General features: G+C 36.5%; 1 protein-coding gene across 5 annotated transcripts in view; it reads right to left on the reverse strand.

Annotated features, from left to right (window-relative positions):
* The window catches only part of ETV1 (ETS variant transcription factor 1), a 90,520-nt gene extending 78,111 nt beyond the window's left edge, over positions 1-12,409 (reverse strand). For 3 of the 5 annotated variants that reach the window (XM_021689611.1, XM_021689612.1, XM_021689610.1), the window contains exon 1: positions 8,861-8,921. In XM_021689611.1, coding sequence (XP_021545286.1) covers positions 8,861-8,921 — 61 coding nt within the window. Of the gene's footprint in view, positions 1-8,860; positions 8,922-9,383; positions 9,432-10,830; positions 10,919-11,395; positions 11,483-11,742; positions 11,875-12,302 lie in introns of those variants that run through there. The other 2 variants (XM_044919947.1, XM_021689608.1) reach the window with 2 other exon arrangements.
* Positions 12,410-19,225: the final 6,816 nt, after the last annotated feature.

The raw sequence follows: 19,225 nt of genomic DNA on the forward strand, positions 1-19,225 counted from the left end.
AAGGCATAAGGAATGTCAAAGTAAGATCTTTGTCGGCTCAGATCAAACCTATGATTATTTGCCAATGAGCTCCTATTTAAAATGGTATTGACAGCAATACTTGGGAGGGAAAATAGAAGCAACCATTGATGTCAACGAGAAAACGTAACTGTCAGAAATATAATTGTGGCAGTTGTGGTCCTTCTGAATATCACGTGCCAGATGGAAATAAAAGAGACATACAAAATAGAAGAAGCTACAGGATTTCTATTAGCTGGGGGGCTTCTTTGCAAGAATGGAGTAAGAAGTATTTCAATGTACCCATCGCTAGTGCTGCAGCAGCCCAGCTATATTAACTACAGCATCCTTTCAAATGATGTGCACGTACACACATCTCTCTGCTTTGACGGAAATGCCTGTTTTGGGTATATTCAGTCCATTGCAAATGAGACTACCATAAGGAAAAGTGCTTGACCTAAATTTGGCCGAAATATGCTACAAAGTATTTTTTTAGTGAAAGCATATCCACTGATTTTGGTCACAGAGAAGAAAATAATATGTTGTAGTGATTATGTCATAATAATAAAATTATAAAAATAATAAAAATAAATCCCATCTTTTCAGGCAAAATAGTTTCCTGGCAACTATATGACATTCGTGAAAAGAATATCACTATTTAATCAATCCTCATGTCAAATAACTTCCCTATTTTTAGTAAAGGAAAAAAAAATACTGAAGAGCAAGGACTTAATGCATTCGGCAGCAATCAAAACACAAGTACACTTTTTCACTTCTAAAATATTTTCATCGTGGTTGATTTTAGATATCAAAATAACCTATTCCAAATTGACAAGATATTACTAAAACAAGCTTTCACGTGCACACACAAATGTACACAAACACACATAAACGACATAAAATAGAAGTTAGTTCCTTTTAATTTGGTAAAAATAGAGGAGCTATCCTATTTAACTTTAGCTACGATCCGATTCCTAGTATTACTTTACTAGTAATATCTAATATTGAAATATTTTATCCAGTCAAGTCATATTAAAATAGATGTCAATTAATTTTTTAAAAAGAGCCTACTGTGAATGGGGAATGTTTATGAACATAACCATTCTCTGTGGAAAAAGTTTCAGGTTGCTAGTTGAATGAGTTAAAAAAAAATCCCTATAAAAAGAAATTCTATATTTAAAAATTTATACAAAAAAGAAATGCAACATAGATAAGATTATTTTTTTGTATCAGCTTATTTAATCACATTTTTAAAAGCAGAAATACTTGGCTAAATAAAACTTATGTCATGTTGGGCGCCTGGGTGGCTCAGTCGTTAAGCGTCTGCCTTTGGCTCAGGTCATGATCCCAGGGTCCTGGGATCGAGTCCCACATCGGGCTTCCCAGAGCGGGAAGCCTGCTTCTCCCTCTCCCACTCCCCCTGCTTGTGTTCCTGCTCTCGCTATGTCTCGCTCTGTTAAATAAATAAAATCTTTAAAAAAACAAAACAAAACAAAACTTACGTCATGTTGTTAAGAGCAGAACCAATGATCATCTTGCCAATTGTTAAAATATATACAGCCAGACATTAAATTATTTCCTAATGTTGTCTGTACACCAATACATCAGCTTATTAAAGACAAATTCCATCCTCTGTCACCAAAAAAATTAAGAACTTTCTCTCAAGTTATAAATGATCAGCGTACAATGGAAGAAGAGATTTTTTTTTTCCTCTTCATATTCCACTAATGTCTGCTACCATCAGTAACTAAAGCCACGCAAACTTCAAGTCACAGTTTTATGACTTCCTATCTGTGTAAAGTGTGTACAATATTTTAACCTATTTGAACTGTATTTTAGTCATCAGTTTAATAGTGGTAATATGGGTTTTCTGTGACGATTAAATTAAATCCTAAATGTTACTTATTTTTTCCAAATCTTCACCTCTCACCCATTTCTTTCAAGTCACACACACAAAACTACTTCAGTCATTACAATGCAAGCTTAAAATCTTCACTTCTCCTGAATTATATTGGAAAGGGATAAAAATAACAGCTAAAACGTGTACATTAGTATTCTCTTAACTATAAACATTTTTGACATTACAGCAAGCTTCATTTTTCTCAGATTCATGGAAGTGGAGATTTTAGACATAAAATAAGTCTAAAATCTTATTTTAGTCTTTAAAATAAGTCTTCACACCAAAAAAAATACAAAAATGTTTTCAATATCTATTTAATAAATAACAGCAGGTAGACAGTACCAAATCCTACACATTTTTTCCACCATACCCACATGTTTTGGCTTTCCTTCTAAATTAACAGCTAAACAGACATAACTATGAAGATGCAAAATTATCAACCACAGCAATTACTACGCTTTTAAAAAAAGCCAACATTTGCAAGAATCTAATAAAAATGTAATATCCCTTTACAGGAATAGTTAAAAATAGCTGGTGAGTAACAAAAATTATTTGTAACTAAATATGCTGGTATGAATGTCCTAAAGGCCAGACATTATTTTTTCCTTACTATCATATCATAAAACAAAACTGTAACTCTGTGATAAGTTTCACTGCAAGAAAGACATAAAAATCACTGGTAGATATGTGGTATGTGTTGGGATAAGCATGGGGGGGGTAAAGCCAAATTTTAGAAGAAGCTGGAAGTTATACTTCACAAATTAAAGAAAATAGGCCCATAACAATTTGTAAAAAGAATAAGAATTGCTATAAGAATTGCTATTTCTGTTCTAACTCTCTAACATACTGAATAAATACTTCACACTTATGCCTGAACATATTACAGCATTTTAACAAAAAACATATGACTCACATTTTCACAGAAGCTAATCTTAAGAAACGGAATAGACCAAATGAAGCAGCATGCTACTTAAATAGACAAAGGCTTAAGTATACTTCTAATTTCAAGTTAGAGTAAAAGGAAAGCAGTTAACGAAAAACACACGTTGGATCTGGGCAAGGAAAATATGACAAAGTATTGCCACACTCATATCATACGTTTCCTTTTTTCTCAATTCACGGGAATTCTGTGAAATAGCAAACTACAGCCGCCTGAAAATTTGTGGCAAGCCATACCAACTCCAAAGTGGAAAATTAACCATAGCGGCCAACCTTTAAAAAAACTATTTTCACTGCTATCTATTATAAACTAGGCTTGGAATAATCACCTTTGGGGAATGAAAATGTTTCCCCACACTATGTAATTAAAGAGGAAGGGGAAGAGTAAGAAAGGACAAGGGGGAAAAGTATAGACCAAAAGACCAATAAAAGGCTTTCAAGAAGATTAAGCATGTGGATTTTATTGGTAATAGCTGGAGCAGCTCTATCAGTTCATTGCACATTAATAGACAAGTTGCCATCAAGTCTCAGGACTCGGGCTTTAAAAGGGTAGTATCTGTTCTCTCAGCTCTTTGCTTTACCTAGATTATTATCCAGAGTTGTTGTGTGTTTTTTTTTTCTCTCTCTTTTAGTGCATAGCAATACATATTATAAGAAACAAACTCATGAAAATATTAATCATGATCTAGATGTCACAGAATCACTAACCCTCATTTTCAGTTTCAGCATACTTTCTTAACTAACATTTCTGGGGGTGGGGGCAATTTTTAAATAGAGTCCCTTTATTTTATGCTTAAACTTTCAAATGAAATACTAACTACTTAAGAAAAGGTAAGAGTTTTAAATATTTTCCAAGGTTGGCTGCAGGCAAGTAAAAAGCCCCCCCCCGTTCTTTACAAACTAGAGGTCCGTGGAGTTTTCTTTTAAAGCTAGGAAAAAAGTGGAAAAATTACAAATGGAACAAACATCAAGTATAAAAGGGGTTAATATTTAATTAAAACCAGTTCTATCCACTGTAACAATGACCTGGAGCCAAACAAGGCGGAAGATGTATGAGTCATTCTTTCTGCCTGTGAATGAGACAGCTGATCTCCTCAGCAATTCCTCCAGACAAGCAGGCAGAACTGGAGTTCTGCCTCCATTCACAAAAACACAGTCCAGCATGAGCCATGTGGCCCAACCGCAATCTTTTCATGTCACGCCCTTCCAGAGAGCTAAAGCAAGTCAACTTGAATTTGCAATAAACACACCAATTTTATTGCTCTATCTCAAATACAGCTCAGATCCATTAAGGTATACATTTAAATAAATGACAAGTTTACAAAATTAAATCTATCTATAGCTAGATAGACATCTTTATCTATCTCTGTATCTACCTCTCTCTCTATAGATATATAGATATATATTTAACCCATCCGGCTTTATAGGGTAAGTTATCACAAAAACATAAATGTATAAAACTAAAAAGGAAGGAAGGAAGGAACTAAGAGAGTGGAGGGAGTGAGGGAGGAAAAAAATCATTGAAGAAATGTCTTATTTTTCTTGCCTATTATTCAGATTTTCTTTATCCTGAGATTATAATAGATTATTGCTGAACTTTGTAGCATTTCATTTTGAATCAAAGAATTAGCAACAAGTTTCTCTGAATAAACTTGAATTTTATTTTACATAAAAGTAAAACAACAGGAAAATCAACCTTTGCACGGTGGTATTCTGTTTAATCCTGAAATGAAGCTTCAAGCCATGGAACAAAATAATCATGAAGCCACTAAGCCTGGTTTTATACCACATCCGCTTTTAAAATTAAAAATGATTGTACCGATGTATAAGCATTAATTAATACAATAGTATAAACATACTTAAAGAGACCAAAAAAAAAGGGGGGGAGCTATTTCCCCATGACAGAAACATCTTTAATACTTGATGCTCTAAAAAAGGAAAACAGTAAGTTTCAGTTGTCTTCAGTCTCAGATCAGCTTCCACTCCTAACTCTACACTGACCTAGAGTGACTTGGAAACAAGCATAGCTTAAGAGCTGTTGTTTCTGTTTCCTAGTACTAGGGAGGTCTGACATTTATTATTATTATTATTATTATTATTATTATTATTAATTTTAATTACAAGCTTCTACACAGGTCAAAGGGAATGAAGTTATATTATGAAATTCAAGAAATGACACATTTCTTATAACTGAACCAGAAAAGCAATATCTCATTAACACTGATCAGGACCCTCTGGAAAAGTATACCGAAGCTATACCACATCCGAGTTCTATTTTTAACAAACTTTTTTTAATTTTGCAAGCAGAGCCTAGATGAAAAGACATTTATATAATTCCAATAAATACTTAAAATATAATACATTTACTCCACCTGCTATCTTTTAATCAAGTCCAAATAGGAAGTCTTCCCTTCATATTTGAGAGTATTTCCTGGTACAACAAAAAGAGGAGTAGTAGCACCCCTCCCCCCTACACACAAAATGTGTGATTCTTGCTCAATACTAAGAAAAAGTATGGACTTCTGTAATTTAATGCTTAATTCTCATTTCCTTTTTTATGTAAACCACATAAAATAATGTAGTTTTTAAAATCTTTAGCTCTTACCGTAGCACATAAAAAAAACTAATGAGCACATATCCAATTTATGTTCCATTTTAACAAGAAACAGTATAATTGTTTGAAAAATAAAAATGAGTACATTATGACTACTGGGCATTGTGGATGACATGGATAGCGAGAAACAACAGCACACATTATTTAAAGGACCTTCATAAGAAATTATTTTGAATGTAAATTTAGTATCAGCTACTGAAGTAAATGGAGAGGATATAATGACATCTCTACTGTTTACTCAACCTATTATTTGAAGGTCACACAAAACAAAAGAAGAAAAAAAAAAAGCCTTGTCTGCATGAAGTAGTAACCTTTGGTGAAGAAAGGTTGTTCTTGGAGATAAAACTTTGATTCAAGTGGGGGGGCAGCAGGAAACTTGACTTACTATGTAACACCACTGAAAAACATCCCGCTCTGTGGCAGCGAATCACTGTTGACTTTTGTCCTTAATATCACTGATGAAAGGGAACCTCAAGAACGTCTAGATCCATGCCAAAAACAATGTTCAAAAGTTGCTATGCATTTACATCAGATACATATGAAATTTATTATTTCTCTTCAAGTTGTGTTAGCAGGTAAGTTCTAATCAGCAATTTTAGAAGAATGCAATCCTTTTCAAACTCAATTTTATATCCTTCTGTTTCTCTCCCTCACACACAAAAGGGTCCATTTTAACCATGAATTTCTAGGACACCACCCTCTACAGTACCACTTAAAACAGGCTATTAAGAATAAGACGTTACCATGATGCTGACAGGATGGATATATGAACTCGTGATTTCATGGGATCAAATAATGGAAATTGCCTTTCTGTCAGTAGCAATCTAACTCAAAAGACAAAGAATCAATGAAGAATTGTACATAGTAAAATTATAATATAAAGTAGCTATGGCAAAATTTAAAATAGACACTTTTTTTTTTTAAGTGCTACTGTGGTCACTGAAAACATTATCTTTTCAATTTTCTTCAGGATGAGGTGTAGGTGAATATATTTAATTGTGGTAGACACGTTAAAAACGTTTAAATTGCAGTGTCAGTACTTAGAAAGTGATACCAATGCAAAGTTACATCCTTTACAAACATATTTTTGATCTCCGTTTAGAAATTAAAAATATATTTCCAGGCATCCCCCCAAATTACAGGACTTTAGCAAACTGAAAATACTGGCTCCAACCCTCACCCTCAAAAAGTGCTACCTTATCTACCCTAATTTGTCCTTAGACATAAAACACATTTCATAATCCATAATAATTTACCTATGACTAATCCATAAGTTGCACTTTGAATCTAATTTATAAAAATTCTTATAAGAAAAAACAAACATCTTGGGATATATCATTTCCCAAATATTCAGGGCTTTGATCACTTTTTAAAAACATAATTTTCTTCTGACACAACTTGACTCTCAGGTCTAATAAGATTTTTAGATCTGTATAACTTCTCAGTGGGATTCTAACTCATGAGAGAAACTTAGTTAATTGCCAATGATCTTTTTTAAAAGGGTCAAGATGCCTTAAAATTCCATGGTCACTTTCTTGGCTACCAAGCATTATGAAAAGAAATATATAAACAGTCCCTACTCTGCCAATTTGGCAATGTTTTAATTTCTGGATGTCCAGAAGAACAGAAATGAACAAATCTAGCTACAAATAACCTAGTGTAATTTTAAGATCTCTTCTTAGTTCAAGATGTGGGATAAGTCAAGTTAAAATGCTAAAGCAAATAACATAATGATACAGAATTGCTAAAAATAAAAATAAATATGCAGTCTATTAACAAATAGTAAAAAATAAAAAAGAACTCTCTTTCCATTATTAAATTTTAAAAGTCATATTAACAATATTTTGCTTATATCATGATAGGATAAATTAATATAAACTAATTTGAAAACTGTTTACATTATTCTAAAATGCAGTCTGATCCAGTTTGTAAACAGTCGCCCACCTGGGTATTCAATAAAACACCCCGAGGATTAATTCCTTAACTTATTTAAGCTTATGAATCATTTTCTAAGTAAAAGTCCATGTTCCTCCAAATACATCAGTCATTTTCTAGGTTTGTTTTATATAAAGTTAAATCTTCAAATCTGATTTACAGGTATGTTAATAATCATAAGTAAGAATATATTCAGTGCAGAGTTTTAAAAGATTAAGTTGGATAAGTTATTCAAATCACTTACCGAGCGACAAATAAACAAAACAAGTCAAAAGTCAGAGACTGTACTAAAACTGATTATAAAATGGCAAGAGTCTGTCACAGAATCCACATTTTAAAATTCCAGAAACAGAGTTGCTATGCACATGCAAAATCTGCCAGCAAGTGCAATGACTTGGAATCAATGAGACTTAAACATCTAAGAACCAACAAACCTTCGAGAACAATTAAAATAGATATTTCAAGTTATTTTAGGTAAGCGAACAAATTTCCTCATGAATGTAATGTCCTCACAACCTTCAACTTTGCAAAACTAACAAATCAAAGTTAACACAAGGACCTCTGTGCAAATTTTTCTTGAAAAAGTTAGGTTTGAATATATGGTTTACATTGCAATAGTAAGTAATCTATTGCAATAAGTTTCATTTACAGAGACAAGCAAAATGACCTTTAAATATAACTAAAACTTTCATTAATACTTACCTTTTATGAACACGCAAATACAATCACCCTTTCAAAGGGCTACTAGAAGAGCTATTTAACTTAAAAGATCTATAAAGACTGCAAAAGCTTTTTGGAAAACTAGAATATCAGCAAAACAAAGAAACTTATTTTACATGCTAACAGCAACTTGATGAACTGCAAGCAAGACCACCGATAAAGCACTGCAGTCTGGCTCAAAGTAGCAACAGCAACACTTGGGTTCCATTTAAAGAGACTCTCTCCCTTCTTTTAACAACCTTAAAAATCTGTTCCAAAAATTGCATGTTTCCCAGATAACATACAGACAGAGATACAAATCATACTCAATGCTTAAATAGATATAACTTTCTCTTTGTTCTTCCCATAAAACACATCATAGGACAAAATTAGTATTTCACATTTATAACAAACCCAAAAGAAAAATTTCAAATTATGGACACCAACAAAAGTCCCTCAACATTAGGCATTTCTCAAGTTGTATTAAGCTGTACTGAAGCAGTATCTCATTGTTCCTATGAAATAAAGTTTCACCCAATAAAAGATACAATAGATTGCAACACAAAATTTTACTAAAAAGTAATTAAAAATAAGAGTAATGCCTTCACACGTCACCTTGCTATATTAAATAAATCCTAGTAAAAGTGACACAAAAGCAAAAATCAATTTCAGCAAATATCACATAACAGTAACAAACAGAAAACCTTTCTTTAAGTCCTCAAATTCCCCAAAGATTTCTTTTAAAGCCATAGATTTCCTAAGTATTGGATACACACCTAATGTTCTGTGTTGTGAACACGGTGGAAAGAAGACACTTGCACTTAAATCTTGAAGCATCCCGTCCTGATGAACCCAGAGAAACTAATTTCTGCCATCAGAAAAGTCCTCCACCAGAACACCAAATAATGATATGCGCTGCTGTAAAAGAAACAGCAAGCCGGGTTCTGGCTCTAGGAGGTCTCTCGAGGTACAATAATATAAACCTGATCAATTGCAATTAAAATCTGAACAGAGGCTTAGAACTTGAAGTCTTGGTGCATTAGTTCTTGCCAAAAGCAGATGTGATTGTGAGCTGGAAGCAATTTCTCCTGGTAATTTGTGATGACACTGGGTAGTGCAGCCCCGGATTCCCCAAAGACAAACTCATCAGAGACTCTAATGTATGCATGACACATGAGGTGGCTCTTTTAGAGCTCAATTAATTGGGCTGAACGTTAAGACAGCAAGTTTAAGACTTTTTTTTTTCTCCCCTTCTAGAGTTGCTTTTCCCCTCCTTTTAAAGCAATTTTTTTGCCTTACCTTCTGCAAGCCATGTTTCCTGTAATTGACTTAGATCTTGAAAGAGTTCTAAAAAACAAGTCAGAGACATAAACAAAAGATTTGAAAAACCTTTAGACTCCGTTAAATGGAAATGTTTGTCATGAAATTGGTACTAAGTATCAATTTAATTTGGGGGGGGAGTCAATATAAGAAGAAAATAGGATTCATGACTTAAATAGCTCAATAATCCTGCCATTTTAATGGCTATTAAGCAATACTTCTTTAAGAAATTATTTTAGTGAATTAAATAACGAAGGCAATATTTTCCCCCTTTTAACAAATAATAAATAAGCTCAGGGACACTAGACACACATACACTAGGATTCACAAAAAGGCTGAGGTGAAGGTGTGTCTATCTGTGTAAACCTTTCTTAAATAGAGTCAACTCTTGCAGAAGAAAGAGTAGAAAGGCTGACCATCACTTTCTTTTTATCTTCTGAACCTTATAGAAAAGATGAAACAGTACATGGTATAATTCTTAAAGCACTGTATGTTTTGAGTTTCAATGCCTCAAAACTAAGAGACAACTTTTAAATACAAGATCTTAGAGGAAAATTTCTACATTAGTAGATTTACAAAAGTCAAAGTGAGATAATTTCCTGGCACCTGTTTATTATCAAGTCCAAAACTGTGCATTCTGTCATTGTGGGAGAGAGAGGGTGTCCAATATGTATGAAGATTTGAGTTAAGTTTCAGAATTCAACATGTCTAATCAAAATGGCAAACTGAACTTAGATAATTAAATCTAAGTATATTAAGTCCATTATGAATGCTCCCGTATGGGTGGAATACTTTATAACATACTGACCTCCTAACTAACAGTGCATTAAAAAAAAAAATCTGTAACCTAATTTCCCAAATAGGTATTCTAATTATAAATTAGGCCTTAATTATGATTCAGTGAACACTTGAAGGCCTATAAACAAGATATTATGACCTCACCATGTAGTCATCAAAATCATCCATGAAAAGTTTGATAACAGTAAATGGTTTTAGTGTATGGAGAATGGGAAAGCAAACCATGATTTACACCATTTAAATTCTAATAAAGTAGAAGGGAGAAATTAAGTAGTATACCTAGCTGCTTACTTTGTCCCACGGTGTTGGATATTTTAAAATTGTTACCTCAGTGTATGGGATTAGTTATGTGCCATATGGACAAGAGTACTTAAACACAAAAGAATGATTAAAAGAAGGATGTCACTGTTAAGTGTTTATTTCCTTCTTTCATTAGTTTGTGACAGGGCCATAAAATATCCTCCAATGCAAATTGTCACATTATGTTAATTGCTCCAAGTAAAAGTCTCAGTTAAATGCAGTAACTTGAAAGATTATTATTTTTAAACTAAGACTGAAGTGCTCCTCTCCTTTATGAGGGTGGGGGTATAGGTAAAGAGGGGGGATTCAGCCCCAAATCAAACCTCACCTTCTGAATCATGAGCCAGATCTCTGTTAATGAATTTTCTTTTCCTGACATTTGTTGGTTTCTCGTTACAATTTCTCCCACGCTGATTCTACAAAGGGAAAGATAAAATCCTTTAAAAAAATGTAAACCTCAGATGTCACACACACAAAAAAACACATGCATACATAAGTCTGCTGGAGCCTCTCTCTAAATAGAAAAATAAAAGTCCATAGTATCAATTCCAATACTCATTTTCAGCGTTCACTTGACAGTGAAAGCTTAGGCTGAGAATTCAACAACCAGGGAGAGTTGCTTCCCAGTGCCAAGCGTAACACACTACTACTTATCAGTCATGTATTCATGGCATCTCAGCATCAAAACAACATTAAGCAATCACACTTAAAGTCGTTTTTAGCTGGATCAAAGCTAGACTAAAATACCGTGAATTTTATTCTCTCTGATACCACCCCCCAAAACAAAAGTAAAAATAGAGTGGTGAAATAAAAAACATGAGGAAAAAACGAGACGATAAAAAAAGAAACAAAAACACCCCATGTAAACAAAAAGTGTCAGCATTTGTCTCAACTTCATTCTTTTCAATGTGGCAGACAAACCCAGCCAAAAACTTTGAGTGCAGCAGCTGCTGCTGCCCTCCGTCTCCTCTTCCACTCATCTTGGGCACTTTAATCAGAACAAAAAGGGGGGGGGGGTCCTTAAAAACAAAACTATGCCTTATCCAAATCACTGAAAGGTAAGCTCATTTTGAAGATTGGGCTTCTAGAAGCAGAGTCGCCCTACAGTGGCAACAAAGCAGATAAAGTATCTGCAATCCCAGCCCCCTTACCCCCTCCCTTCTCGTTCTCTCCCTCCTCCCCGCACCCCCCCCCGTTGGAGTCAAGTTTATAAACAGCAACTTTCGAACTGATCACTCACATTGGTGACCATGTAAGGCACTTGCTGGTCATAAAATCCATCCATTCTGCTGCTCTTCGCAAATCTCAGCTGAGTGTTTTATATTTTGAGCATTTAGCTGGAGATTTCCTCAGGATCTGGACTTCTATCAACCTAGAGGGGAACAAGATGGCTTTTAGGCTAAAAAAAAAAAAAAATCATGAATGAAGCTCTTGAATTTGCATAGCTAATTACCCTCCGACAGTCCCATTCACAAAAATAACCCTCCCTACACCGCCTCCTTCACCTGGATCCAAAGAGAGCCAAGAGAGTTCACAATTTACATATTTTCGGCAGTAGCAAAAATCCGAACAAGAGGCGATGTATTTATTTACACTCTCGATGTTTCCCTGCGCGGTCGGTGTAGCCCGGGCAGCTCTGATTCGCAAACGTGTGCAAAACTAGCAATGGCGATCAACGAGACTTGCTTTGCACCTAACGGGACTAAAGAGACGGAGACACCTCTTTCATAAGGATAGTTTTTGCAACCCACAACCATGCAATTATCTGGAGAGACATAAAAAGTTGTTGGAAAGACCCACCTGAAGGCCACGCTAGGCGAACGGCTGCAAAAAATTCCCTCCAAATTTAATAAAAACATTAATTATTGCCCAGCACTTCCCCTTTGGAAGCCGAAAGCGCCTCTGACAGAGCTCAATTCGGTGGTTTTTCCTCTACTTCTCCTCCAGGGGCCTCCAATCCAAACTGATGGATCGCTGCCTCCCATTGGCTCCGCGTCTCTTTCACAAGATCAGATTTCGAGCTGTCAATCAGGCGGCCTGCTGCCCCTTCTCGTGGATCTCTCGCGCCCCTCTTCCTAGCGGATGCTCCGCGGGCTGGCGCAGTATCCACAGCCTGCAAACGCCACAGAAGAAATCAATTGCCTTCCTAACGCTCTGCTTATCGTTAAGGCGTCCGGGACACTGAAGCCATGTGTATCGAGTCGCTAGTATTCCTTACTGGTGTGTTTCTTCCACTATCGGGCTGATGCCCTAAATCACTTTTGTTCGGTTCTGGCATATACTCTGAAGTACTACTACCCACCAAGCCCATGCCTCTTTACTCCCTCGAATCCTCTCCCTCAACATCTCCAGCCCCCCTACTTTTAACCTGATAAGGAGCCCACCTCGCTCTATAGACTCGTTCCCACTAAGCTTTTGGCCCAAATTCTTTTCCCGTTTTCCAACACCCAGCCCCACTTTTTAACGGCCACCCTCAAGTAAAACAAGATCCTGTCATTCATGGGACAGTACAATAAAGAATCTATGAGTAAAAGCACCTGGGAACCGAGGAACTGCTAGTTAGGAGCGGTTGCGTTGGGAGGGAAATTTAGCAGGACCACAGAGAAATCTAGGTGAAGAAAAGTATATATATATATATATATATATATATAAAGGTGTCCCACATGTGCACTGCGACAAGGTGCTTCCAGTCCACTGTGGAGGTGGGGAGGACCAGGGAGGGAATGGGGTGGCTCGGATATCCTAGGGACCCGCACGTTTCCTGAGCTTTTGTTATGTACACACGGAGGCGGAGGGTGTCACTTACTGTACTTGACGCTTTCACTTCCTCTCCAGCTTTTAAACCGCCAGAGCCCGGAGCTGGGGGCGAGCGGTGATGGGGCTCGGGTTTCAAGGACAATGATCGGGACGTTAAAAAGTGTGGGCTGCAACTCTGAAACCACTTGCCCTGACGCGCCTATGAGGCTTGGAGCTGTAAAAAGTCACTTAGGAAGCAGCCTCGGCCCAACAGTGGATGGGAGGCCGTGGGGATGGGACCAGCTTACTTAGTGGTGTTGAAATTTACTTGCGATCCTGATGGCGACCAGAGCTAGAGACCAAAGGACGTTTCCGGCAGCTGTTCCGCCTTAGGGAAACGTGCTGCAGTTCTCAATTTCTATTTGAAAGTTTCCTTCCTTAAATGGAACGTGATGGAGACGCATTGAAATGAGAGTGTGAGCCCATAAGACTCAATTCCGGACCCATGGAGGGAGCTAGGAGGGTAAATATCTCTGTCAAAAAAAAAAAAAAATTTAAATAAACAACAACAGAAAAAGTATCACTGGGGAAACACCCAATAACTGTGGACAGCAAGGACACCCACCGTGCATTCCCTCAAACTAGTTAATCCAAGTAGCCGGTGCAAACGCGAGCACCTAACAAGCATTTTGGGCGGGAACTGCACTTTAACCTCGGCCACGGAGGGGTTCCAGGCACAGCCTGGGTCTCCAAGCGGAATAGTGAGGCTCTGGGGTACATTCTGAGGGTGAAATCAGGCGAGGAGCCAATAGCAAGAGTGTCCCGCCGCCCAGCATTCCTGGGATAAACCAGCCTCTGTAACGTGAGCAACAGTTTCCAAAGCCCTTCTCAGCGGCCAAAGCCCGACGGGTATCCAGGGTAACCGAGAGGGGGCGGAGCCTTAGGGTAGGCCCCCGCGAGGTTCTCGCCTCAGCCAATAACATATCGTATGTTCCCAGCCCATTGTTGTTTATTGCTGACCCCGCAGCGCTCCGCTAGGAGATTGGCCGCTTCAGGGGAAGGGGCGGAGCTTCTCCCGCCCTTGCAGCCACCTTTCGGCTCCATTCACAAAATTCCGGCCTTTCTTGGTCACGTGCTTGGGGGCGTGGAGGGGCAGGGGAAATGACACAACAAAGGCCCAAGTTTCCCAAACCAAAAAACTTTTTTCTATCCCTCTACCTCCTCTATGATTCGTCCCTGAACAAATACTATCTGAAGAAAAGGAGGGTTAGGTCTGAGGACAAGAGGAAAAGAAATAACTCGGAAATTAAAGGAATGCTCACAGGGCGACAATCTCAGGGCGCACTGCCTACGAGAAAAGCTGCGAAAGAGGAAAGGAAGAGAAAAGGAGAGTGGGGAGAAAGCATAAGGACAGACTAGTAACTTGCTTGCTGCTTCAAGCCATTGCTTTTAGAAGTGCAAACAGTTCAATCCCAGATAGATTTCAGTTTTCTCACCTAACTTTCTGTAGTTTTCAATTTTACCTTTAATTTATCCCACAGTTTTTTTGTTAACTTTTTGAACTTTCATTTAGGGATACTGCAGGACTTTTCTGGCTGACAGTTTTAGTTTCCATTTCCCAAGTCCTCACTCTTTTCCCAGGCTCCCAAAAAGCACTACCCCTTCGCCCCACCAACGCTGGACCGGCAAAAAGAAGCGGCGCCCTAATCCTCCGATTTTACTCTGTAGTGAGGGGATTCCATATTTCCGCCTTGGGATTCTTTAAACGCACTCAGCTCTTAACTATTTGATCTTAACAATAATTGAAAATGATGTTATGTGAATAAGCAGACAGTGAGTCTCGCTACAGCTCAGTTTTGTTGAGACAGCACAATTTTTCTGAGATAAATGTCCCCCTCTAGCAAGTGAACTATTGGACCATGCTCTTTTCTCCCACTTTCTCTTCTGCCCTTTCTCTCTCCTTTTTGTTCTGTGATACCTAGTGAAACACTAGCTTTTAGCTTGGCTGCTGTTTTATCTTTATGCTTGGCACTGGGAAAAAACCAATAGACCTAGATGCCGAAGATATTTCAAGGACTGAAAATTTGTTTTTCAGAAAAAGTTACCCCTGTGGAAAATGTCTAGAGAGGGAGCTGTTCTATCCACAGAGAGGAACGTCAAAAGTTGCACAGAATTTCCACTACTTTTGAAAGTGAGTCTTTAAAAAAATAAGCTTAGTAAATGCCAGTCCTTGAATGGAAAATTTAATTTTGGCAGGATTTCAGGCAAAGAATGGCAGAGCAGAGGCCAAGAGGCTTTGACATTTATTTACTTGTAGTTTGAAATCCCATTTGGCTTTTGAAATAGGAGCTCTTGAGAGAAAGCCCCCCCACTTAAAAAAAATCCATATCCAAGTTTGGAAAATTTTTAACTTTCATATAAGCTACTTAAATCCTTACAGTTTCTTTGCTGTTATTAAATGAAATAATATTTATTAGTGGCTTTTCTGCAGTTAACTTATTATATAGCATTATACTGAAAATGCATGATGTTAAATTGCATGAGTTTCTAAAAGCAGCAAAAACAAAGAGAAAAATGATACCGCTTGTTTTAAATTATTAATATGATTAAAATTAAATAAAATTTGTTCAAATTGGGTTGATTATTAAGTAAAATAGTAACTTTTATCATTTGTTTCTTAAAAATATTATATAAAGCAAATTGTTAATGGCCTAGTTTGCACAGAACTACATCAAATAGTTAAGAAAAAAATCAACTACTAAGTAGCCAAATGTGCAAAGGAAATAAACAGATGACTATAATTCCAAAAGAAAACTTAAGAGACCTGCCAGAATGGTGAAAGATAATTAGTGGCTTAGTGGGCTCCCTGTAAAAAGAAAAAGCAGGGATTTGATGGGAGGGTGGAACCTAGGAAGAAGGGAAGAGTATCAAAGAAACTGACCCTGTGTAGAATGTCTTGGCTCCCACTCTCAAACCTGCCATTGTCAGCTTGGGGATATCTGCAAACTCCCCAAGAAGAGGAAATGCAAAAACGTGATTAAAAAATTCTTAACTGTACTAGAAGTCAGAATATTATGCATTTAAAAAATAATGTTAGCCCCACATCGGGCTCCTGGCTCAGAGAGGAGTCTGCTTCTCCCGCTCCCTCTGCCTACCCTTCCCCCTGCTTGTGCTCTCTCTCCCTGTCAAATAAATAAATAAAATCTTTTTAAAAAATTAAAAAATAAAGGAAGAAAGAATGTTAAAAAAATTTTTTTAATACCCAGGGATGTCACTATTGGGATAAGGTCACTCACATATATTGCTGGTCAGAATGTGACTTTATGCGACATTTTTAAAGTAATTTTACAATATCTACTGGATCCTAAAATTAGACCCCATAATCTGATTTGGAATCTACCCTATAAAAATAAAAACAATGTGCTTAAGGAGGTTTACTGAAGTATTATTTATAGAGAGAAAAGTTTAGAAGCATTTTCAATACCCATCAATAAGGGAATGGTTTTCGTTTTTAAGTTTTTTCACTCCCCATTAGCTAACATAGTGTTATATTAGTTTCAGGTGTACAGTATAGTAATTCCACACTTCTGTACATCACCTGCTGCTCTTCACAAGTTCACTCTTTAATTACCATCACCTATTTAACCCAACCCCCCTCGGCCTTCCCCTCTGGTAACAATCAGTTTATTCTCTATAATTAAGAGTCTGTTTCTTGATTTGTCTCTCTCCATCTCTATCTCTCTCATTTATTTTTCTTTGCTTGTTTTGTTTCTTAAATTCCACATGAGTGAAATCATATGGTGTTTGCCTTTCTCTGACTTATTTCACTTAGCATTATACTCTCTAGCTCTATCCATGTCATGGCAAAAGGCAAGCTTTCATTCTTTTTTATGGCTAAATAATACTCCATTGTATAAAAACTTCCCCACAATGAAGGAAACAATCAACAAAACTAAAACTCAACCTATGGAACGGGGTAAGATATTTGCAAATGACATATACAGTAAAGAATTACTATCCAAAATATATAAAACTTATAAAACTCAACACGCAAAAAACAAATAATCCAATTAAAAATGGCCAGAAACATGAACAGACATTTGTCCAAAGACATTCAGATGGCCAACAGACACATGAAAAGATGCTTATCATCACTGATCATCAGGGAAATGCAAATCAAAACCACAATGAGATATCACCTCACACCTGTCAGAATGGCTAAAATCAACAATACAAATAACAACAAATGTTGGGGAAGATTTGGAGAAAAGGCAGCCCTGGTGCATGACTGGTGGGAATGCAAACTGGTGCAGCCACTGTGGAGTATGGAGGTTCCTCAAAAACTTAAAAATAGAACTACTTTATGATCCAGCAATGGCACTATAGGTATTTACCCAAAGAGTACAAGAACACTAATTCAAAGGGATACATGCACCCTCTATGTTTACAGCATTATTTAAAATAGTCCAACTATGGAAGCAGCCAAGTGTCCATCAATTGATTGATGCATGGATAAAGAAGATGTGGTATAAATAGGGGAATGGTTTTAACAAAGTATGATAGTTTCATGTTTTGGAGTTCAATTCTGGTTGTGTAGCTGTTAAAAAGTGCCCAATGTCCTTGGTTCACAAACTTGAGATTGCATAAGAAACTCCATGTTAAAAATTCAGATTCCTGGGTAGATCCATAGAGTTTCTAATTCAGTAGGCCCGAGCTGGGGCCCAGCAAACACATCACATACAAATTCTGTTGCAGGGGATTTTGTTGTAATTGGTTTCTGAATCTTTCTTGGGAAACCCTGGGTTGGACTTCTACTAAAATCCAAAGGGAGGCCTACATGTTTATTAGCAAGGACATATTTGGCTTGACCCACATAATGTTGACCCTCATGGGGAAATCACTGTCAACTTCTAAAATTTAGATTTCCAGTATCGCTTGACAAATCAGAGAATATAATAACACTGAGTCCAAATTCCTTCATGGCTACCATTAGCTGGAGCCGAACACTGCTACTCGTTAAAGGGTAAAGGAGCATGGGCTCTCAATTTTGCTATGGTCCACATTCTTCCCCAATCCCTGTTTTTCTTGTTTATGTTACCCAGCTGACCCCTGTAAGCATTTGCATGTGTCAACCCTGATTTACATGTGACATATCATAGTCAAGTGAAAACAGCACGGAACAGAGTAGAGAGAATAATATATCCTCTCTTTGTTCAAAATAGAAAATAATGCACATAAAGGTGTACATATATACACATATACAAATATATATATACATATATACACACACACATATATACACACAGGCACATATATACCAGTGTTTCTCAACATTGTTTCATTATTTCCCCTTAAGGAACCTTTTCAGACATTTTTTATTCCTAACTGCCCTTCTCCCATTAAATTTTAGTATCAGAAATATACTCTATTTCTGTTCATGTCCTGTAATTCTTTGGAGAGTCACAAACTATTATAATACCATCCATTCCTCCAAGAATGAATTTTCAACACTGGGGGCAATATCACCCCCACTGAGCATGTACAATATATATCTATACTTCTTTTTTCTTTCTATAGATACTATATTTACCTAAACATGTTGATTTTTTTATCATCAAAAAGGATACATCCATTTTTATTTTTAGTCACATGTACCTCTAGTAGAACTGATTAATATGAAGTAAAAGATAACTGAATTTTTCTTCTAGTATTTAGAATGGTTGGTTACAATATGCATGTATTATAGTCATGTTTTTTAATCCATTGAAAGAATGAATGATTTAGTAGTTTAAATTAGAATTAGTTTTGTAAGAACTGAAGAAGTTTCCATTTGTAGAACAGCAATATATGTAGGTGGTCAGGGGTCATAACTTCTAAGTGGCACATAATTTGGAATAATTAATAAGCAAAGAATAAAATACAAATCCTTTACTTTCCTTTAGAAAGAGGACACCTTACATTTCTTTTAAAACCAAAAGCATAGCATT

The sequence above is a fragment of the Neomonachus schauinslandi genome, chromosome 12 (assembly GCF_002201575.2).
Source record: "Neomonachus schauinslandi chromosome 12, ASM220157v2, whole genome shotgun sequence".
Classification (NCBI taxonomy): Eukaryota; Metazoa; Chordata; class Mammalia; order Carnivora; family Phocidae; genus Neomonachus; species Neomonachus schauinslandi.